We start from the raw sequence: 25,416 nt of genomic DNA, 5'->3' as shown, positions 1-25,416 counted from the left end.
TTGTTACATAACCTTTATCCTCTAAGCGCTTCAATTATCTATTCTTTCTTCTGCTCCTTGGATATTCAAGGAACTTCAAAATAAAATGTAACATTTTTGTTTACGTCTAGTCTACAGAGCATTTTTATTGAAAAAAATAACATTAAACATTTCGATATTCGAGATGAGACAAGAAATGATTATGATGCGTCTTATCTCGTCTCGAAAATTCAATTTATCATATTTCTCGTCTCTTTTCAACACAAGATCTCTGTTGTTCCCCGAGTAGCTCACAGTAGTTTCACGCGTGTTGAGTAAGAAATGAATTCGAATACAAATGGTAACGTCATTGACAATCTCGGAATGTAAACTACGAGACGTTGAAATGAATTGAAATGGAAAATATTTTGTAAATTTGCAGGAAATGAGGAATCCGTTTTGGCTCACACTGAACTTATGACTTGACATCATCGATACTTTTTGTTACGAACAAGTGACTTATCAAATGGCATTGGTTTCTTTCATACTAGAAGTAGCATTCAAAATAGTATTTGCTCAGCACAGCAGGCACGCACCAGAATATTCACGAATCCGACTACATTAAAATGAAAACATGCTGTGAAATAGTGAAAGATATGAAGCACATGGATGTATACTTGGACACATATATATAGTATTCTCTCTGACTAAAATAGTACGTATATTTTTCCTTTCTTTGTTTGGAACACATTGTGCCACATGGCCCCATTTTATGTTTTAACATTTAAAAAAGAAAAAGCAGGTGCATGGTTGATGGCGATACCTTCTCCGCCTTTAGGCCTTCATTTGTCAAATGAAAGCTTTCGAATTGCTGCAGCCTTACGTTTAGGCTTAGCAGTTTGTGAGCCTCATCACTGTCCAGCTTGTGGGGATGAGGTTAACCAACGTGGCCTGCATGGCCTTTCATGCATGAAGAGCGCTGGTAGATTCGCCCGACATTCCTCGGTAAATGATATAATACTACGAGCCCTCAACACAGCTGGATTTCCTTCAATACGGGAACCTTCTGGTTGTTGTCGTTCGGATGGAAAGCGACCGGATGGGATGACACTGATTCCATGGATGAGAGGTAAATGTTTATTGTGGGACTTCACATGCGCTGATACATACACTCATTCAAGTCTCCCTCTGTCAGTATTGAATGCTGGAGCTGTTGCTAATCGCAGAGAAGCTTAAAAGCAAAGAAAATACAACAACCTTCTTGAAAAGTTTGTTTTCACTCCAATCGCTATTGAAACAAGTGGTGCTTGGGGTGCAAGAAGTCTTGAATTCATTAGGGAGGTAGGAAGACGCATTTCTTGTGTTTCCGGCGAAGTTCGCTCCACATCCTATCTAATACAGCGCATATCCGTTTCTATCCAACGTGGTAACGTCTCGTCGGTCCTTGGCACTTTACCACCTGGCAAGGAACTGGATGAGGTGTTTATACTCTGAGAAGAATTGTCTTTGTAGAAGAACGTAATCAGAATATATATAATTGCTTGATATTGTAAAGATTTTAAATATATTTGAGAAAAAGTTAACTCAAAAGGTATATATTACAAAAGTAAAATTTAAGAACACATCATAATTAGTACTAACGAAAACAGAAATTATTTGTATCACTATATTATCCAGTAAATAAGCGGAAATTTTGGTAATTTTGGAAGATTACTTTTTATTTGTGTTCCATTCTCAGAAAATTCATTTTAACACTGTTCTAATAATCTGTAACAAACATAATTGTTAAATAAAAATTGCATAATACTGTTTTTAAACATTTTTTTGTTATCAAATAGGGAAATTAAAGATTATATTTAATAGTACAAATTATAAATACATTTTTTGGTTGTCAAATATTAAAATATATATAGGGTCTATTATAGTATACATATTTAATAAGATTATGAAATGTCACATTTCTCAGCTTTATTAAGTGGCAAGCCGAAATGAGGTTTGTAATGCAGAGCTCAATTTTTTCCCTCATGCTTTCTGAAGAACTTCTGTATTTAATACGTATATACGTGTTATTTTACATACTACCTATGTTCTTGTATATTTTAGGTAATAAAACTAGAACTAATTGCTGTTCCCAATTTATCACTTCCCACTTCTAGCTCCGGCGAAAACATAGACTAAATATCTATCCAAAGTTTTGCCTACCTTATAGTAATAACCTGCTGTAATGTGACTAGAAAACTCATTATGCTTCTTATCAAAATAAGATTATGAGAAAAGTCTGCAACATATAAGATAGTCCATGTTAATATTGCAATCGTAGCATGCGAATGGTAAAACAAAATTTATTTCTTTTAAGTTATTTTATGACACATCGAGATGATCATGTGTATAAATGAACATGGGAGATCTACCATTGTTTAGTTATATTCTATATTTAAAATACTTTCAAAGTGAATTCGCTTTCTACGCTGTTACTTTCACAAGCTACCAGCATGCTATTACTGACTATGCTACATAATAAAGAAGAAAATGGCAATTAAAAATCATTAGCGTCATAATGTTACGTAATAACAATTAATACATTTGTCATCTTGGTGTCAAATATTTTGCATTTCGGCTGGAGCTACCCTCACATTTCATTGTGTGTTGAACTGTGCTTCTGTGTAGTTTATAACCCAAGGACACTCTGAGTGATCTTGTAACTTATAAAGAAAATTCAGGTCATTACAAAGCCATTTGACAACTAACAGTCAGATTGTGCTAATTCAACATCAGATTGGTAAGTTTACCATCTTTAAGATTCTTAAAGAATTCCAGACGTTTGAATACTCTTTGGGTTCATTTAACTTCATATATACAGTATTTGTTAACATTATAACGTTGAAAGTTATCTAAGTAGAAAAATAATATTAAGAACTTAAAGAAAAGCTATTTTATTTACTTTATACATTTGGTCCATATCAAGGGACATGTGAACAGTTTTCTTTCTTTGGTAAAATATAGTATCCCAACTTATATGCACTTTCTAGTGTTCTCTAAATATACAAATGTTTTGAACTAATGCACTTTATGGGAAAAAAAATAAGATGTGTCACGTCAAAGTACAGTGTGTCCATAAAATACAATCATATTTTAAAGTGGTATTATGTCGCTTTGGATAACCTTATTAAATGAAATCGGTTGCATTTGAAACAAAAATTGAAATATTTTTGTGCATGTCAACAATGAGCAAAAATGTCATTAATGGACGTGGTCAAACGCAGAAAAAGTAAATTCACTTATGTTCATTTTGAGCTTACTAATTGGTAAATACACTTGTGCTTAACGCTCACAATTGGAAGACGAAGGCAATGACTATTTTCCAACAAGATGAAGCACCTCCTTACTGACATTTACATGTGTGGAACATGTGAATGAGCGGCTTCCAGGAAGACAGACTGGACGTGACAGAAATGATGATAATATCGTTTACAAATGGCCTCTGAGGTCACCTGACTTGTCGGTCTGTGACTTCTTTTGATGAGGATATGTAAAGGATTGTGTCTATGTACTCCCATTGGCTCAAAACCTGCAAGAAGTGCAAGCTTGTAGTTGGAGCGTACGTGGCATGAATGGGAATATCGTCTTGATCTCTGCATCTACATCTCCACTTGCAGGCCTCACATTCAATGTCTATGAGGTATAGTAAAAAGTATTTTTAAGTTTTTTCTTTCAAGTGTAACCAAGTTTATTTAAATACTATTATCCAAAGCGACGTAATGCCACTTTCAAGTATTATAGTATTTGTATGGACATGCTGTATATTGAAGTAATACAAACCCTGAGAGAACAATTAAAAATACACCAAAGACTTGATTCAATATCAAATAGTATCTAATACAGTAAAAACAAAGAAAATTTCTGATATGAATTCATGAATTTATTCATACCATGATTCAGATTGACAAACTTTATATATATGTTGAAATTGGATTCTACTAATACCGGTAATAAAATTGAGGTTATAAATTCGTATGTTTTGCGTTTATGTATCTTATCGTGATATAAATCTCTATCTCGTACAACATCATTGCTTGCTTCATGGAAAAGAAAGCTTGATTAATAATAATGGAAAAAGGAAAAAGGATCGTTTTATTAGGGTGACAACCTCTATTCATATCTCTCTATGTAGGTATGTATAGATATAAAATTAGCTGTAAGGAACGAAAAAAAAAACAAATTGCGGAAGTGATAGAAATAGTAAGATGGAACACAAGAAGAAGAATAGAAAGCGGTTAAAGCATTATTTGAGAATTAAATGAATTTTGAAGGAGGCATGTAAAGGAAGAAAACTTTTTGAACCTTTTAAGAACACATTCATCATTACATAACAATTGACACACGACTGGATCATTAACAAACTAGAAGTTAAGCGATCATTTAAAAATACAAATTTTCGCTTATATTGTTCCCTTAAAATGAAAGGTAACTAACGTCTCGTTTAGAGGTTATTAAATAATGGTTCGTAGCTTTTTCAGGTAAACAATTGAAAAACATACACAAAATCAACATGAACCGTGGTAAAAGAATTTAAATCTGTTTCCTTTTACTTGTCAGGTAGAAGTTACGAAGAGTTTATCTATGAAAAGAGCTGTTTCACCGAATCGAGATTAGGATTAGGAATTAGATTTCTGGGCTTTCGGCATCTATGGCCATGTCAGTCCTTCACGTATAAGGGATGACGTTCCTCGATGATCACACTATTCGAGGAAAGGGAAGGAAGGAAGCGACCTGGGACCTGTAAGTTAGATACCATCCCAGCATTTGCCTGGTGTGAATGAAGAAAACCTCATTCAAGATGGCTGGCCTGGAAAATTGTTTACATTTTTTCGGCCAAGTGTCCCCACCGGGAATCGAACTCTGAACCACTCGCATCAAGACGAGAGCGTTAGCGACCACCTAAGCATTGATGTAAATTCGGTGCTGCTGGTACTTGAGATGATGAATTCATTGATTTGAATAATTCAAAAGATGAAATCAAGAACAGCAACTAAATATATATTTTAATAAACATGGAAACCAATTATTAATAAGCACAAAACCTTGGCCTACTGACTAACGGGCGTACTTTCCTTCAATCATTCTCAGTTTGTTTTATAACGACTCTATAGAAAAGCGTCGTCAACCTGGTTCGTTTTGTAACATATAAATTACGAAGCGATAATTACTTTTCTCAATGCAAAAATCAACTCAGATATTTAAAGATTATTAGTCTCACCTTTATTGCTTGATATGTCTTAATATTCTTTTTAAGACCGTAAAATACATAAATTCACTTGACTAGGTCAACACATAACATGTACGTAGTCACAACTATCCCATAATAATCTCTCTTACAGATATTAAAAACATTCTTCTTTTCTGTTAATTTAAAATGAACATTCTACTAAGTATATTACATATTTATGAACACTTTTTGCCCACGGTACAGGTAAATATTATGCAAACTAAAGTATTTCGTTATAGAAAATGTCGCCCGATAAAGGGACTGAATATAAAAGTCATGAGTGGGCTTGGCTTTTATATTCAAGAACCACTGGTCTGATTAGATTAATGTTCGTACATTACGTATGTTCTTTATATTTCGATCACACCTCGTACATATCTTCATTACATTTTGGTTAACCCTCATATATATATAAAATATTAGTTATTATCATTCACATAAATACATTTACAATAAATCTTTGATTTCATTAATATTTCTCTTTTATTACATTATTATTTATTCTTTATCATTAAAGACATCGTCGCTTATAAATATAATTAACGAGGGTGAAATACAAACTATCAAGATTACTAGTTTCGATCATTATTACAAACGATGATATGACAAATAATATTTGTTCTTTTCGGGCGCATTGTATAACAAATAAGTTAGATGTTGCTATTGTAATGTATACATAGTAGCACTAAGATGTCCAAAATAAAAAAAGAATTTCACTCAAGGTAGTCATTGAATAATTGATTTTATAGAATGGATCTTATTCTTAACATAATCTTTGATAATTAAACACAAATCAATCTAATATAAAATAATTTTTGTCTTTAACTAATTATAAATTGAATTATGATTCTTCATATTAATAAGAAAGAATAAAAATTAAACATAACCTACGTTTGAATAATCAAATGGAAGTAAATAAATTTATTTTACAGAAACAAAAGACACCCTTTTGTTATTAAATAAACGCATTTTTCATTATTATTGTTATTTTTCATTCTTATTTATTTGATCAAGAATGTTGGGTGCTACTAACTCTTTAACTAGATGCATTTCAAATATTTATAACCATCGTTTTCATTATTAATATTAACACAAACTTTAAAACGAAAATTCACAAGAATCTATAATCAACATGGGTGTAACCTAATTTCGTTAACGGTAATCATGTTACATTCGCACTGGCATATGAATCTAATAAAGTGCATTGTACCGCACAATCGTGGTTAGGTTCTACATTAGGTTGTACATGTCTTTCATCGTGATTTGAATTTGGATACGAAGTACCATCTCGTGAACAATGATTATATCTATACATAGGATTGGTAGCATCTCTAGGATTTCGATATGTATTTCTATTAATTTTGTGTCTACTTCGGTTGCTTAGGTTAGGCGGATTCCCTACATAACCTTGTCTATTTTGTTCATTTTGATTGCTAGAGTATATTCGTCTTAGGTTCGGTTCATTATTATTCACACTTCGGATATTCAAATTCCGAACAGGGACCAAATGATCTGAATTATTCTTATTTTTACTCATTCCTGGTTGTGTTAGATTCATAGCATGATATTGAGTTTCGTAGCATTGTACAAGCATTAATAAATGACTGAAACTCATACACTGTGTGGAAAATAAGATCTGCTGTAATTTAAATGGAAGCAAATTGCGAATCGATGCAATTATTCTTGATTCCGATTGCAAGGGATTAACAACCTTTAATTCATTATAGACATTTACAACAAACTCTACAATAGATTTGTGCAATCGAGGATTGAAATGTTGATTTCTAAGAGTGGCATCTCTGTTTGCCAGCAAAAAGTCATTTTCGTAATTCGCGATCAATGCCGCTTTAAATTCCTCATATGTACTAATATGATCACGTATTGCCTTAAACCATAAGGAACAAGGTGGGAGTAATACATGGGGTATTAATTTCATGTATTGTGATCGGTCGATAGACATTATATTACATTCGTCTTGGAACTTCTCTAAGAAAGAACTAGCATTTTCATTGCACTTACCACTAAATTTACTCATGGCTTTGATTTCGCTCATCTTGACACTTAACTTAACCTTTCTTTTCTCACTCCTTGTTCTTGTGGTGTGATTGTTCCGGTCCGTAGCGTGCTGTGTCATGATACCATTTATATTTCGTTCATCAGTGATCTTCGGGCAATTTTCCTCTAATATAATATCCTCCTCAGATTCCGGCGAAGGCGTATTTATATCCGGTGATCGGGGAAACTCGAAGCGATCACTGCCCAGATTATTGCGATAAATGTTATCTCTCGCCTGTAACATTTTAATTTCTTCCTGCATAGTAGCCAACTGGATCTTTTGATGCTTAACGGAAGATTCTATTGACGTTAAATCCTTTTTTACAGCACAGATTTCATGATTTTGATGATCGTGCTTTTCTTGACATTCATCGGCTAACCTTTTTAACTTCTCTTCAAACTGCGAGGATATGTCGTTCATCACCTGGACGATTGTTTGTTTCGTATCGTCTGATTTCAGTTCTATCCGTTCTATTCGTTTACTTAATTCTTCATACTCCTTGCTAGCTTCGTTGAATTTCAATTCTATCTTCTGTTCCATGGTCTGGTTAGCTTCATAGAACTTCTGTTCCATGGTCTGGTTAGCTTCATAGAACTTTTGTTCCATGTTTGCGTTAGATTCATTGAGCTTCTGTTCCATGGTTTGTTTTATCTCAGTCGTCATTTGCATAATTTGTCGCTGCACAGCTAACAAAAGTCGATCCTCAGATGACAAACTTGGCGTTGCATTAATTTCATCTGGATTACTGGTATTAGATTCCTGTTGCACTATTTCACTATCCATTTTTCTTTTGATGACCTTACCGCTTCGTAATACGGTTAAGTTCGTATTCATAAATGGTAATATCCAAGTAAATTCAGCCCTACTTTCCTTCTTCGGGAACTGAATTTTCAAAAGTCCCGGGTTTGGTAAACCAAATTTTTATAACGACTCTATAGAAAAGCGTCGTCAACCTGGTTCGTTTTGTAACATATAAATTACGAAGCGATAATTACTTTTCTCAATGCAAAAATCAACTCAGATATTTAAAGATTATTAGTCTCACCTTTATTGCTTGATATGTCTTAATATTCTTTTTAAGACCGTAAAATACATAAATTCACTTGACTAGGTCAACACATAACATGTACGTAGTCACAACTATCCCATAATAATCTCTCTTACAGATATTAAAAACATTCTTCTTTTCTGTTAATTTAAAATGAACATTCTACTAAGTATATTACATATTTATGAACACTTTTTGCCCACGGTACAGGTAAATATTATGCAAACTAAAGTATTTCGTTATAGTTTCCAGATGCAAAGCAGAATAATGGTACGGATCTTAATTAAGAGACGCTAAATTCCAATCAGTTAATTAAGATAAAGTAAATGGAATTTCTCAAGTCTGTAGGGTTAATCTCTTAAGCTAGATTTTACGTTTGATTTGTTGTGGATAGATGATAATGTGTGATGTTCTGTATGTGGATTTGCATTTGAATTTGCGTCCCTTCCAATAACGTGGCTATATAAGACGTAGACCAACAGCTTAACGTGAGATCCGAACCGCATGAACTTTCATCGGGAATCGAACCCGGCGCTCTCGTTCCAAAAGCACGTATACTATCCTCATAGCCAAAAGTAATTTTTGTTAGGATGTGTTATACATATTAATGACTTGCTTTACTCATCATGAGAGCTTGATGGCATGATTCCAGAAAAAAAATAGCTATCTTTTAACATAATTAGTTTAACATAAGTTAGTTAGTTTAATTAGTTTAACATAATTAGCTATAAACCCTGGATCAGAATTGGAAAATTTTGTTATCATCACCGGACAAAATCATTTACGCAGATTTTGAAGAAAATGTGAGATAATTGGAAAAGGCATATATTTATTTGAAAATTTGACATGTTTAACGAAATCGTCAACTGTGCGTAATACGAAACACACCTTCACTTATTTATGTATTTTTATATTCACTGTATACGACTTTTGGAAAGTCACGTATAGAAGGACTTTAGGAGTACAGATTTCCTCTTCAAATATTTACCACTTTTAAAAATACTGTAATGAATGGTGATGAATTTCTAAATTTCAGTATAAAGTGGTATTAACTCAAGTACGTAGTTTTTTATTCGTTTCAAAATCATTGAGGAAAGAAATCTTATAAAGAGGTATATAAATTCGTACTGACCAATAACATTCACCAAATTTTAGGTATTTAGCCTATACACTGTACGGAACAGAAATGTCAATACCATGGAGAAAACGACAAAAAAAAATACTAGTGACCCTCGAATATCTGTTTGGAGAAGATTGAAGAAATTAGCTAAGCGTAACAGATGGAGAAGATGAAAGAAAATTGGCTAAGAATAACGGATGGAGAAGGTGGAAGAAAATTAGTTACCAGTAACGAATGGATATGGTGAAAGAAAATTAGCTGTGAGTAACGGATAGAGAAGATGGAAGAAAATTACCTAAGAGTAACGGATAGGAAAGTTGGAAGAAAATTAGCTAAGAGTAACGGATGGAGAAGATGGAAGAAAGTTGGATAAGCGGAACAGATGGAGAAGATGAAATAAAAATAGCTAAGAGTAACGGATGGAGAAGGTGGAAGAAAAATAGCTAAGAATAACGGGTAGAGAAGATGGAAGAAAATATCAAAAAGTAATGAATGAAGAAGTTGAAAGAGAATTAGCTAAGAATAACGGATGGGGAAGATGGAAAAAAATTGGCTAAGAGTAATGGATAAGTTTCCCTACAAGACAAAATTTGAGGCTGTCTCGTTTCAGAAAGATGTCTCGAAAGTATCTCTTCTCGTATCTTTCCACGAAAATTCTGTTTTGTGCTGTCTTCTGGGCAACTCATAGCAACAGAAAGCAAAATGAAGTATTATGAATAGTAAGGAAGAAAATAAGGATAAAATTATGAATATTTTTTAAATAATGTAGAGAGAATGGTGAAAGCAATACTTTAAAAGTTACATTCTGAGGGAGCAATATTGTGCAAGTAAAACAAAGGTAAGAGTACAACTAAAGAATGAAAAGTTAAATGAGTTGTCAAAATCTATTTTTGTTTCCTTTAGAAATCATACAGTGTTACATTGCTTGGTTTTAGATAAAAGATAAGCTGTGCATGTCCATCAGACAGAATACAATTCTGAAATAAGAAAAATAAACGTAAAAATTTAAAAGGAAAAAAGAAATTGGTTTTAGCATTAACCACTAAATAACAATATAACTCTGAATTTCAAGCAGCGAGTGATGAATTATAGCTCCTAGGCAAAATACCATCAACATATTTAATGGTAATAAAGTTTTTCTATACAACTATTTCAGCATTTCAGAAAGTTTAGAAGTATATTATTCATATTATGATACCATAAAATAATTCTTGTAATGAAGATGGTGAAGAGTAATACTGTTATAGGTTAATATAAAATTCGTGCAAGCGTTAATTAAAGCTTCTTACCTGTACGTACTTACTCATCTAATTAAGGGGAGTTAATACAATATACTCCTTAACCATATGATTACAGGTTTGTCAGTATAACCGTCCATTTATTCGTCTCGATGTATAAACACTCGCTTAGACCGCCATACCGTTCAACGTATCAGCATCAAATTTTAAACTTATGAAGCCTTAAGCAGACATACTAAAGGCCTGACTAGTACAGGAAACATATTTTGGTCGTACTCTTTAGTATGGCACTAATCACGCGTCAAAACGACTCTGCATAAGGCCCATGGTCTTTTCTTCAGGATGGATTCTCGAATTTTCTTCCTACCCTAGAAAATAAGAGCAGTTTACTGAAGAGTGAAAATTTGAAATTATAATTTTCTCGAAAACAGGCTCTAATGATTTTGTTTATATTCCATGCATCAATATTTCATTAATAACGCTTTAATGCGGTATATATAATTTTTCTGGAGGATATCCAGAAGCGATCATTTACTGTTGGGAGTGAGTCCTTTCCGGACGATTTTCTCTAAAACGACTCAGAAGATTTTGTTCATATCTCGTAAATAAATGTTCCATGAAACAGTCAAGTTTCTTGGTCTTCGGATACATAATAATTTGTCCTGGTCTCAACATATTGCAAAATTATGTCATGAATTGTCCTCTGTAATTTTCCTAATATGGTCACTTGTTCCCATTTTAAGCAGAAAAGCAGTACTAACAACATACCATGCACTGTTCCACAGCAAAATCAGATATGGAATAACCTTTTGGGGTTCATAAAGTTTTTATACTCCCAAAGAAAGTGATAAGAATAATCAATAATACTTCATATTATACTTCTTGAAGAACGATATTCAAAGACCTAAATATTCTTCCACTTCCTTCATTGTATATATATGAAACATTACCATTGGTCCACAAGAAACAAGAACTGTACAAAAAGAACTCAGATGAACATGGATATAATACGAGAACGAAGTCACATCTCCAAATTCCTCTTCATAATACCACTTTGTTTTCCAAAACAATTGCATGCAAAGGTATACAACTCTTTAACTCTTTGTCTAATCAAATTAAATCTCTTTTCAAACATGAAAGTTTCAAAAAGTCAGTACGTACTCTGTTGCTAAATCGCTACTTTTATAAGATGGAGAATATCTGCAAACTGATCTAGGCTCTGCTAGGTCTAACGAGGGAACCTATCCAAGTGTAACTCTGACTTCGAGTCGAGACTATGGCCGTTGGATACCTTGTCCCAAAAGAACATAACTCGAAAAGGGATACACCCTCGATCGCAACCGTTGCGGAGATATAAGCGTGAAAAGTTAGAAATTGAGCTCCATACTATACATTACAAAGTCGGATTCCGGGTCAGATTTTCCGGAAACGATCGGGTAAGGAAACTCAGCGAATACATATCAAATTAGTGTGGGAAGCCCAGCACCTTTTGAATGAAAAATGTGTGCCCCGGGGCACTCGCAGGGTCCCAGGCGGGGTCCAATTCAAAATTTGCAAATGGAACCTGGGGTCAAGTAGCATACTGTATGACAGCTATTGTTAAATAAAAGAAGATACAACAAATCTCAACTCTCTACGATAACCCTGTGCAAACGGGCAAGTGGTCAAAATGTCAATACAACCTACATCAGAAAATCTATGGCCACGCTTTAAAATCCGTTAAGTTGCGACAATAACAAAACAGAAAAACACGTTGAAAAGTGCAAGGTATTGAAGTAAAGCAAATTGTTGCAGTCTCTCACCGAGTTGCACAACGGGCCTTATCCAAGTATAAGTATGACTTCGAATGACCAATGGACCATAAAATGACCATGACCATTGGATTTAGTGTCCTAGAAGAGAAAGGATACATTGTTAATCGCAACCGTCGTGGAGGATGAGAAGGTCAAAAGGCAACGGTATATGCTTCTCGCATCGGGACCCCAGATTCACAGATTCCACCGTGAAATTTCTATCGGAGGTTTGGAGAAAACTGGAATAATGATGTAGAAATAAAATATATCCTGTTTTGTTACTATCGCAACTTAACGGATTTAGAAGCGTGGTCATAGATTTTCTGATGTAGGTTGTATTGACATTTTGACCACTTGCCCGCTTGCACAGGGTTATCATAGAGAGTTGTGATTTGTTGTATCTTCTTTTATTTAACAATAGCTTTCATACAAAATGCTACTTGATCCCCGGTTCCATTTTCAAAATTTGAGTTGGACCCCGCCTGGGAACCCTGCGAGTACCCCGGGGACACACATTTTTCATTCAAAAGGTGCTGGGCTTCCCACACTAATTTAATATGTATCTGCTGCGTTTCCTTGCCCGACCGTTTCCGAAAAATCTGACCCGGAATCCGACTTTGTAATGTATAGTATGGAGCTCAATTTCTAACTTTTCACGCTCTTATCTTCGCAACATTTGCTATTGAGGATGTATCCCTTTTCGTGTTATGTTCTTTTGGGACAAGGTATCCAACGGCCATAGTCGCGACTCGAGGTCAGAGTTACACTTGGATAGGTTCCCTCGAAAATGTAATTTATGTACATACTATATTTTTCTACTTTGGAAGAAAAGAAAATGCTGTATGGGTGAGTGATGTATCTTGTTAATAATCCTTCCAAGGAAACCACATTTTATCATGTTTTTCTATCACCTAGAAGATACTGCAAAAGTAGTTATGTTTTTAGAATTATATGAATATATATTTAGTACAATATCATTGACATGTTATATGCTATATGACAATCAGCCAATGTAAATGGTCACTGAACGCAAAAAAATAATTTTAATTCAATTAATAACCTGACAATATAGCTTAAATTGTTTGTCCGAAAATGTTCATATGGGGTAGTTTAGTCTTGGGGGTAAGTTCACTTCGGACGATTTTCTCAGAACACCTCAGGCGATTTTACTCATTTTAAAAATAAATAAATAAATAAATTATTCATCAACATTCTGACCGCATGGCAGAACTCATTTCTCAAGAAGAAATAAATAAGTGTATTTGTTGGTCATTCTTAACTAGCAGCCTTAATATTGAATTAAAGAAGAAATTGGTCAAGTGCTCTATATAGAGTATTGGACTTCATAGTTCAGAGACTTAGTCATTACGGAAGTTAGAGAAGAAATATTTAGAGAGCTTTGAAATGTGATGTTGGAGGAAGATGGAGAAGATAAAATAGACAGAGTGAGTAACAAAGTTTTTTTTTAAAACGGATAGGAGAGAAGAGGACGCTTCTAGCAACCATCTTTCGTAGAGAGACCAATTGGATTGGACACATTTCGCGAAAAAATTGTCTTCTTCATACAGCCATAGAAGGAAAGATGGAAGGAAAGCGAGGAATAGGAAGAAGAAGAACACAAGTGATCGATGATTTAAAAAATAGAAGAAAATATTAGGAGTTAAAAGAGAAAGCTGAAGATTGTGAAATGTGGAAGAAACATTTCCAGGCTCAAACTGAAAATTAAGAAGAAGAAGAAGAAGAAGAAGAAGAAGAAGAAGAAGAAGGAACTTATTAGTCCCAGACCTACCGAAAGCAGAATACTTAATAATAATAATAATAATACCAGAATTATTTAAGTTTTCATCTTTAGCAGTGAAATTTTAGTAGGCTCTTTAATTCTTATCTAATGGGAAATTTTCATTACACTCTGGCAACACTAAAAGCAAATCCCTTCCTTATTTCTTCGTTTTCGATATATATTCTTGTATTCAATCTGTTTTTATAGTTTACGGAAACTCACCTTCTACTAAATTGCATTTAATCTTCTACTACCCGCATAATTCATACTAACTTTCACATAGTGTAAACACATTTTAAACAATGTATTTACTGCTCAATAACGTGTGGTGAAAGCAAACTTGTGAAAGCAGATGCGGGCAAAAGAAAATCATTTTACCAAAAGAAAAAAAAATCATTTTTACACATGAGTTTTGTTATTATTATTATTATTACATTTTAAACTTCCACGCATTTTCGAAAATTCAGTTCGGGAGTTCAGGAGTACGATCACTCATGTATTGTGTCTAACAAGGAAACCGATTCATATGTGACATGAAATTGTTGACGAGTTTATGCCTAAATGAAGTATTTTTATGTACAATTAAACCCATTAGAGGGAAAAACCCCTCGATCTCAACCGTTCTGAAGATATAGAGAGGTAAGGAGAAAGCTGGTGCTCTGACATTTTGTGGATTTTCTGCTATGTTGCGAGTGAATATGTTTGAAAATTGCATTGAAACGTTAAGAAAGATGAACCAGAGCGAATTAGAGTCGTATTGAATGTTAAGGTGAGTGGCGTAGCTTTCACTCGGGGCCCGAAAAAGAAGGGACTATGAGGAATAACAAACGTGATTCACACGAAGAACAAAATTGTGATATTACTTGCTAATATATCATGTCTTTAGCTCATACAAAATGACAAAAGATGATACAAAAATGTATTAATTACATTGCCAAACGTTATTATGTGAACAAAAATGCAAGGTCATATTCTGTGCAAAAGCGTTATAAAAAAACAAATCAAATAATATGAAACATGAACGCATATTGTTGCAAACGTAATTACGCCAGTGTATGTGACATATTAAAAAGAAAACTATGAATCAATAAACAAAATTAGTATCTCCCTCTTAAAAAACGATAACCCGTACACCTTATGTATTGTATATCACATACAGTTCCGATCGGTTAATAATCACAGAAGTTATAAATGTTTGGAAAGTTCGGACGGTCATCATTTTTTACATTTTTCATCCTATTTGATTGATGATGCTTTGATTAGATTCAGCCTACCAAGGATCCTATACATATATACACCTTACACGCCTATTTCAGGCAACAACGGAACTCCGTTATTTTCACCTTCCCCCTCATTCTTTTCGAGGATTTTTTATGGTATCTTTGGCTTTTAACTCTCATGTCTAAGGCGACTTATTACTAAAGTTTCCTGGATGAATTAATTCTTCAATTTTAAAAGTCTCTATTACTTGTACTATCGCTATATATTGAAAAATTCGCAAAATATCGGAGAATTAGTCTTCCCCATATTCCTCTGTATTTCCGGAATGGTTCGTTCAGATCGAGGGGTTTTCCCCCTAATGGGTTTAATTGTACATAAAAACACTTCGTTTGCACATAAACTCGTCCACAACTTCGTGTCACATTTGAATCGGTTTCCTTGTAAATTTCAAACTGGTAAATCCGTTGAAATATGGAAATCGATTGTTTTAACGATCACAATACTTTTTTTTTCTCCTATCGTCTCTCTAAAGTAGAAATGTGGATTCAAATCAAACAAAGAAACACTCACAAAAGACAATAAGAAACCGGATGTAGCGCTTCCAGCTGATCAAGTGGCTCTGCGCGTGACCCTTTGAAGCACAAGGTCCAGGGTTCAATTCTTATTGGGAGAGTTTTAAACTCTGAATTCGTTACGCTGGTTCGGGTTTCATCTTAAACTGTAGGTTATCGTCTCATATCACCTCGTTACTGAAAAGGGACTTTAAAATAAAACGGTTAATATGACAATAAAAACGGTACAAAACAAAGAAGCTTGCCCAGTAAATGACAGTAAACAGCAGGTGAAGAAAACGCTCGTATTAGCAAACAAGGAGGATAAAAGTATAAAACAAAGAATCAAGATTCCAGTATCATCAAACAGGTCACCGAATTCAAGTCTCAATATTTTCTAGTAATAGACTCATAGTGAACACAGTCACGCAGAAAATAAAATTAACATTTTTACCCTTGTTCATGTCATATATATATATATATATATATATATATATATATATATATATATATATATATATATATATATATATATATATATATATATATATATATACAAAAAAATCTGTAAAACGTAAGAAAGAAATGTAATATAAAAAATAAGACAGGCGAAATATAATCATATATTTCATAAATGAAACTTTCATTAACAGCCTTCTAATACGACATAATTCACTAACCATAAAAAGTCCGTAAGAGGTAGTTTACTCGCTGGCGTGTTGTTTGCCACGATGTCGTTTGCCACAGCTCAATTTTCGTGTTGCCTTCCATAATTTTGTCAAAATATTTGCATTCCACTTTAATCAAATCTCATTATCGTGAAGATTCATCACACCTGATGTAAAAGCAAAGGGTTGCCAAGTACCTCTATTTTTTATACATTTTGAATAAATAGAAGTGTTCTCGCGAGAGCGGTCTCATTACCCTAGTTAGGCTTTTAACGTAGAAATATAAATGATTGTCTCGAGTGCTTGAACTCAACTTGATCGAATTTAACTGTGGCGTTAACAACTAATAGCACAATAATCCAATAACATGCTTGGGTACATTCGTACGTATTCTGTTTATAAATACATATAATGAATTGGATTGTTATAATATAGTCATCTGGTAACCTTTAACTTATGGGTTGATTTTGTGAAAATCTTCACGATTATAAGATTAATCAGCAAGGACAATAGAGTAGCAAACACCACCAAAATCGAGTTGTGGCAAACGACACCGTGGCAAACAACACGTAATTGTTTCCTCTTTGAACTGTCATTTTTCCTTACTTAAACACAAACATTTAAAAAAAACTATTCAGTTGAGTTTGTTCATATTTCATAAATATGTCCCTGATAATCCTGTAATATGGTATGGTTAGTTTCTCATACAAAAATCCACAAGCGGTAGTTCCAGGGGGCGATCGGGGCAATCGCCCTTCCCCCTCCAGAAGAGGAAACTTCCTCATTTTATATATAAATAAAATCCATCCCAGAGTTCGGAGCTCTTAAAAGTAGCTAACCCACCGCTATTGCCCCCTCCCTGGAAGTCCGCCCTGGATCCGTTCTTGCAGTAGTTTAATTTTCGGGTAAGTTCTTTTCTTACGATATTCCTAAATATGACTCCCCCTATAATTAATTGTTGCCCTCTTCCCCCTTTTTCGGCGAATGTCAGCTAGTACAAGGAAAGGAAACTCTCAACTTGAATGCTGCACCGTAGATTTGTACTAGAAGTAGATACTTATTTTGCAATTTGTTTTTTTATTAACGGTATGGACATAGCAGACATTCAAGGGGTCGCAAAAAAATGGCTTTTTGCTTAGAAAATGTTGGTCTTTGTAAAATATTTGAAGCTTATTGCAGGGATAGTGGTACGTAGTAGCTTATTTTTTCCATTGTAACATGAGAAAACATTTAATTTATGATTTCTGAAGAGAAAATCCTAAAGAAAATCCAAGAATTAAAATAAAATCAGTCATTCCATAGGACAACAAATATGCAAACCGGTGGGCGCACTCTACGTGGTTCCAATAAATTGTTTTGGAGATATTAGGCTAACGCTTAAAGACAAAAATGTTTTACTAAAATGTTGAATAGTATTAGAAATAACAATACTGAAAATGTAGTAGATTTCGAGGAACAAATTTATCATGTAAAACTTATTAATAAAATAGAACTTTGTTATAACTGTATACAAATTTATTGAAGCCGCTTAATTTCGGTAGAGAGAAATTTTGACACGCTATCCACAAAGTTCTTACTTCTAAATTTTTGACACGATATAACAGTAAACACCCACATAGCACACGGACAACCACGGGACGTCCGAAATTGATCCGCAATGGACAACGGGACATCCCGGGATTATCCGAATTTCCTCCCAGGATAGCCATAGGACCTCAGCGGGATATCCAGATGTCCGCTAATATCCCGAAAAATGGGATATTCAACGAGACCTCAAAGGGAGTCTACTGATAAATAGTGTGATAATGTGGTCCAAGGTATATCCGACGTGGGATTTCCCTGGGATCTTCTGTCCCATCCGGGGCGTCCCCTGGACATCCTAAGTGGAAATCATTTAGAACGTCCTATGCAGGACGTCCAATGGGACATCTACTCCTTGCCCCGATAATCCCGGGAACTATATGGGATAATTGAGATCAAAATGGGACGTCGTATGCTATGTGGGCAAGGAAGAAATTCTGTGTATAATAATGATAAACTAACGTCATAGCCAAAATAGCCGTTTATGGCCTCTAATTTTGTAAATTAAACTCTGAAGTTGGAGATACAATCTTTTCTGAACAGAGAACGAGTTGTAATTAATACAAGATTTTCTTTTTTAAAAAAATAAAAGAGTTCTGTATTTCTTTCTTGGTTTATAGTGTTTTTTTTTTCTTGTCTGTCAGATTGCATCTGGGCAACCAGTAGAACATCAAGATATACGTGTGTATAACATCCAAGAACCTGATAACATTAGGCCACCAAAACAGCATTTGGGATATGGTGGTTGCATAACGTACACTTGCTGGTAATAGCTTACAGTGCCAGTTTGGAAACCAATCAAGACTGTCAACCATGGATTGAACATAGAACTCAGAAGTACTGGATGTTGTAAACGCACTTTCTTAATTGTAGAATCCACTACACCGAAACAAAAGTGGTACTTGAAGAAGAAAGTCTTTAAAAGCTCGATTCGTTTTTTTTTTTTTTTTTTTTTTTAATAAGACAACTTTTAATGGGAAAAAAGTCCATTATTAAAAAATCCGGTTTTTTGCAGCTCTAGGACTCTAGGAAATGAGAACGTCGGTTAGACTATTATTGCACTCCATGATTAACAAAGTTTGATTTCGAAACAATAACTATTGCGTTTAGGCACTTTAAAGTGATAAATACTGGTAACCTATTGGTTTCAAGACAAATAGCTCTTTCATAAGTGAATATACTTCTTTCGAAACAATTTTAAAAATTAGATTTCTTTTTAAGACATTGGAAATGATATTATGCATTTCATGAGCCGTCTTCTATCTCGTCTCGAATTCTATTTAGCATGTGTGGTCTCATTTTTTATGAGACGAAACCTCATCTCGAACAAATCCATAGAAACACAGTTTCTATCTAAAGAGGTCATTAGAATGAGAGAACCAAGAATTATTTCCGAAGAAAGGAATTCACCCAGAGGCTCATGGATGTCTTGAGTTCATTGCTTTCTACGGTTCCTTGAAGTTATTATATATCTGTTTAGTGCTACCAATTTAATTTGAAACAAATGCATTAGTCGTGTTATAACAAACTCCTTTATGCTTCTTGATATTTGCTTTCTTGTGCAACGAAAAGAGCCTCTTATCTATACAGAATTTCTCAAAAATCAAAATGTGGCAACGCAGCATGGGTGTTTCAGCGATCCCCAAGGTACACTTTTTATACAATGAGCGCATACTTTAATTTCTTTGTACGCTAGTGGATTGCACCCAACTCAATAAAGTGACTGCAACGATTTGTGAAGCCTGGGCTCTTTACGCATGATAGAACTGCTTTTTCCTCATTTGTGATGAATCGCAAGACTTCGGTACTTTTCGTGGAGCTGCTTTCCGAACGCACACGAGATAAAAAGTGAAACAACAGGGAAGTGCACCAACAATGCTGTAAATCTCAGATGACATTGCGAACGAGTCGAAAAAAAAAAAACACCTAAAGAACTATAACACCGTAGTCCCTGAAGCACTCGCCTTCGGTGCGAGCGGTCCCGGGTTCGATTCTTGGCGGAGGCAATCGGTCGAAAAAGTGTAAAAAGCTTTTTCCAGGCCAGCCATCCTGAATTAGGTTTTCCCCATTCACACAAGGCAAATTCCGGGATGGTACCTAACATGTAAGTCCCAGGCAGCTTCATTTCTTCCTTCCCATTCCCAGATAGTGTGCTCACCGTGGGACGTCATCGATTATGCATCACGGGCTATATGGTCATTGATGCCGTGACCTAAATCCTATATAGGATCCTATCCTAATATCCTAAATCCTAAATCCTATCCTAATAACTATAACGCGAACACCAACAATTATTCGAACTAAACTGTAACAATAACAATAGCAAAAATATAAAACAACGACAACAGCAATAACAACAAAACAAAACTCAGCGGCAATCCGACAACCCTGTATTCTAGGGAGATGTTATTCGTATAGCGCAAGAGACGACACTGGCAAAAATTTATAGATGGGGGTTGACTATCGGAACACTCCCTCGTGTGCTATGGGTGGTGGAATCAGAAGATCTAGGTCAAGCTTCATGACTCCTCGCGATCACTATAACACTCAATGACATAACGGCCAGTGCCAAATTGGTGTTCAAATTATAAATGTAGACATCGCCCAACCTATTCCCTTCGATATCGTCAGACACAGTTGCGGCTATCATGACGATCTAAACAGAAGACACTTGTGTACTAAAAAGGATAGCAATAGATGAAATAGGAATCAGTAAGTTAATATTTTCAAGGATTGATATCCAAAGTTATGATGGCCGAATATATACTTATTGCTGTCTACTTCCAACAATGTGGAAAGAGAAGTATTACATTTTGAAAAAGGTATGCATTTTGTGTAAATGGTTACTTATTTTCCTGGTACATGATGCTAATTGATGTATTCTACCTTTCCAGGCAGACATTATGGTAAAATGACTCAACATTTACTACATAACCTATATGATTAATAAAATCAACAGTATCAAAATTTCAGTACGAAAGAGAGTACGAAATATCTAAGGAAAACTAAAGAAAAATGATCAGAAGTGCTGATATGCCCTGAAGTGCTAATATTTCATCCTTCACTTGGTTTTACTTTAAAAAAAAAAATCATAAGACCAGTATTTGTGCATATCGTACGTCCTGAGTAAACTTTGTCCCGATCTTCAGCAAACGCAGCTTATTTGTAGACTATGTCCTGCTTAGTATTATACAGGGTGTTTCAAAACAACACCGACAACATTTGGGAAGTGATTCCTGACACCAAGATAAGACGAAAAGTATAGACCAACCTGCCATAATAGCATGTTGGTTTGCAGCAAGTCTTTCACTATATTTGATTTTAACTTGCTGGACTTTCCGTGCATTGTACACCTGCTGCAGGCGTTTTGAAAGAGTTACCCGCAAATGTCGTAATTTGATTTTCACTTGCTAGATTTTACTTGCCTCGGAGGCTTACTGCAATTTTGTAGCAAGTGTGTCAGTTCTAGTTTCTACCAAGAGGTGGCACAAAAGTCTAATCTTAGAAATCTCCCCGCCAGGCCGCCATTTGTAGTAGATGCGAAGTGTGTGAAGCATTAAAACAAGTGGATAATTAAGATAATTACGTAAGCATCCAGTATGTAGAGATAATATATTTGGCTATATTTGGCTACGGGCATATATTTTAAACATGTATTGTTTGACAAAGTTGTTGAGAAAAATATACTGTGTGATTGTTCGTATACAGTAAATGTTCGGTTTGTAAAAGGCATGCAATGCAATGCAAATATATACCTCCACATTACTTACTACATTCAGTTGCTGAAGACTTCTTGTAGACTTGCAATACAAGTATATACTCGCAGAAGACTTACTACAAACTTGCTGTAGACTTGCAGTGCAAATGGTATCCTTGCAGAGACTTGCGTCAAACCTGCACTAACTTGCTGCCGACTTGCTGTGCACTTGCAGTGCAAGTGGAAACTTGCAGTAGGCTTAATGTGCAAGTAAACCCCTTGCAGAAACTTGCTTTGCAAACTTACCATAAACTTGCACTGCAGGCGTGCTTCAAGTTCGAAGAGCGTCAACTAGGAAGTTTGCATTAAACTTACATCAAACTTGCAGACTTGCATCACAAGTCTGCTGCAAGTTCGCCAGACTTGAATTGCAAATCTGCTGCAAGTTTGTTGCAAGTCATTTTTGCTATCTGGGTGGGTGCACAAATGTTTCCTTTCGGAGTTATAGACTGCCAAAAACATGAAAAACTGAAATTTAAAGGTCCATAGCTCCAAAATTATGGGATCTACCGTAGTCGGGGCAAGACTTGGCTCGGAACTAATATGTGCTTTATCCAAAAAATACATGTTTCAGAATCTTAAAGTAGGTACTCACAAAGCAATTTTTATAAAGGGGGTTTGGCTACGGGCATATAATTTGAAGTACTCACTAACTACCTCTATAAAAACGTTAAGAAAGTCCAGCAGGATTTTGAAACATGTATGTTTGGATAATGCGCATATTAGTTCCTAAGTAAAGACTTGACCGGACTACGGTAGGTCCCATAATTTTGGAGCTATGGACCTTTAAAGTTATTTTGTTCACGTTTTCGGCAGCCTATAACTCCGAAAGGAAGCATTTGTGCACCCAAGTTGGTCTATACTTTTTGTCTTATCTTGGTGTCATGAACCACCCCACAAACGTTGTCGGGAGCTATGGATCTTTAAAGTTATTTTGTTCACGTTTTCGGCAGCCTATAACTCCGAAAGGAAGCATTTGTGCACCCAAAAGTTGGTCTATACTTTTTGTCTTATCTTGGTGTCATGAACCACCCCACAAACGTTGTCGGTATTGTTTGGAAACACCCTGTATAGAAATGAAATATTTTCCTTTGTATCCTTTTGTAACTCCAAGCTCCACCTAGCGTAGTCGCTAACTTTCTCGTCTTCCGTGCGAGTGGTCTTGGGTTAGATTCCCAGTGCGGATACTCGGTCGAAAAAAGTGTTTAAAAAAGCATTTTCAGACCAGCCATCCTGAGTGAGGTTTTCTTGGGTTTTCCTTATTCACACAAGGCAGACTCCGGGATGGTACCTAACATATAGGTACCAGGTCGCTTTCTTCCTTCCCTTTCCTCGGATAGTGTGATTATCCCTCATATGTGACGGGCTAACATGGGCATAGATGCTGAAAGTCCATAAATCTAAATCCTAAACTTCAAAATCTCTTTTGAAACTCAACTTAGCAGTCAAAACTGCATTTGGATTCATGAAATTCATGAATATATCGAATTGCTATTTAGGACAAAAGTACATGGAGCATATATGGTAAACATTTATTTGGGCCACGAGAAAGAATTACCTATGTTATAAATGTAATGTAATGTGTGTTTATAAGAAAGATTTGCTAGCGTCAATGCTGTACGGTTTTCTTCGCAAATGTTGCTACTTATGGCATCAGTCTGAGATACATTATAAAGTTATTCTTGCAAATACAATCGCTTGCTAATGATTATTATCTTTCACTAAATACTGATGAGCAAAATCCCTCTTAGCATATGATGTTATTTACGCATTTTGAATTGTCTAAGACAGGGGTTCTCAATATATTTCTTCTCCTGACCCATTTTTATCATATCCTCTTGCCAGTGATTTCCAGGCTTGTTTTCCCGGTAATTCCCGGCTTGTTTTTCGCTTTTTATCACTTGTGAAGTCCAGTGAAATCACTCCAGGTTCAGGCTTCGCACAGGCCTTTATGCCTAGATACTATGTATTGAGCTGTATTTCAACATATATTTCTTCATCACTTTCACTCTTCTTTAATTCCTATTCTTTATCAAACGATTTTTGATCTGTTTAAAATTTTGTTTGATATTCTTTCTTGTATTTAAAAATTAGCATGAAAATAGAAGTATATCTATTAAAATAAGAAATTCAAAATACTTCTTACAAATATACTTTCCGCTGCTAGATTCTAATTACATTAATCTTTTTCACCTTCCTTCACCCTAGGCCCGTATTTAGGTAAGTGCTATTCTGTGCTTGAGCACAAGGCGGTAGAATTTAGGGGGCGGCAAAATTTTGGATTTTTATTTTGCAAGATTCACAATAAAGTAATATTTAAAACTAGCAATCCCCATAGTACCGCGCAAGTGCGATAAAATATGTTCATGTGTTTAATTCGCTCTAATTAGAGTAGTTACTAATTAGCTAGCTTATCTGATTATTTATAAAAAGTCATCCTCCCCCACCCCACCTCAAGGGTGAGGATGAACTTGAGCATCATGAAAACTGATACCGTCAAACCCAGCGACTTGGAAAACTATGAATTCAACACTAATATCTGTCTCGATTTCTCTCCCTATCTCCCTGGGGAGTGGAGTATGATCTTGAAGTTGAATTGGATTAAAACTGTTACTATTCATCTTAGCGACCCCCAAAACTATGAATTCAACTCTAATAGTGTACCTTTTCGGAGGGAGGGAAGCAATTTTGTGCAGGGAGCGGAAAATTATTTAGAGAACAGGGGCACACAATATATAAATACAGGTCTGTTCACACCCCAATGACTACTTCTCACGACCTTCCTCATGTTGAGAAACCTCGGTCTAAGACATCGTAAAATATCTTGTAAATGTAAAATATATATATTGACAAGTTAAAGCAGTCACTGATTATATTGTCTTAATTTTACAGCTCAAGATGAATACCAGTTGCTCTAAAATGTATCCAGTCTTTTTGTTACTTCTTGTAATGGTAAGTAACACCTCTAATCTCACCTTCATATAGCATAAGAGTTACTGATTTGGAAACAGTCCGAATTTAGATAAAATATTTTCATTTTCTTTCTAAACCTTCAAATTTTAACTATGAGGAATCATATTTAAACGCACACGTAGTAGTGGTCTGCACGGGCTCGGACAGTGCCCGCGGGCCTAAGCCCGACCCGTCCCGAGGTCCGGGCTCGGGCCTAAAAAGTATATATTATTTCGGGCCCGGGCTGGACTCGGGCTTTAAATTTTTAAATATACAACCATATTTCACGGGCCTTTTCGGCCTAACTTTGTAAATATACTGCACAACGATATATATATTTGCCCCGTTCTTTCTGGAGAACTTTTAAAGCACAACTGCAAAATTAAATCTGCAAAGCACAACTGCACAACTGCAAAGCACAACTGCT

At 35.1% G+C, this 25,416-nt stretch overlaps 1 protein-coding gene across 1 annotated transcript in view; it reads left to right on the top strand.

Annotated features, from left to right (window-relative positions):
* Nucleotides 1-2,609: 2,609 nt before the first annotated feature.
* The window catches only part of LOC145692119 (uncharacterized), a 43,804-nt gene continuing 20,997 nt past the window's right edge, over nt 2,610-25,416 (top strand). The window contains exons 1-2 of the mRNA XM_081767415.1: nt 2,610-2,737; nt 24,930-24,989. Coding sequence (XP_081623541.1) covers nt 24,936-24,989 — 54 coding nt within the window. The 5' untranslated portion in view covers nt 2,610-2,737; nt 24,930-24,935. The remainder of the gene's footprint in view (nt 2,738-24,929; nt 24,990-25,416) is intronic.

This window comes from Thermobia domestica, chromosome 8, assembly GCF_964235325.1.
Source record: "Thermobia domestica chromosome 8, izTheDome1.hap1.1, whole genome shotgun sequence".
Taxonomy (NCBI): Eukaryota; Metazoa; Arthropoda; class Insecta; order Zygentoma; family Lepismatidae; genus Thermobia; species Thermobia domestica.
This window is presented reverse-complemented; position numbering and strand designations above follow the sequence as displayed.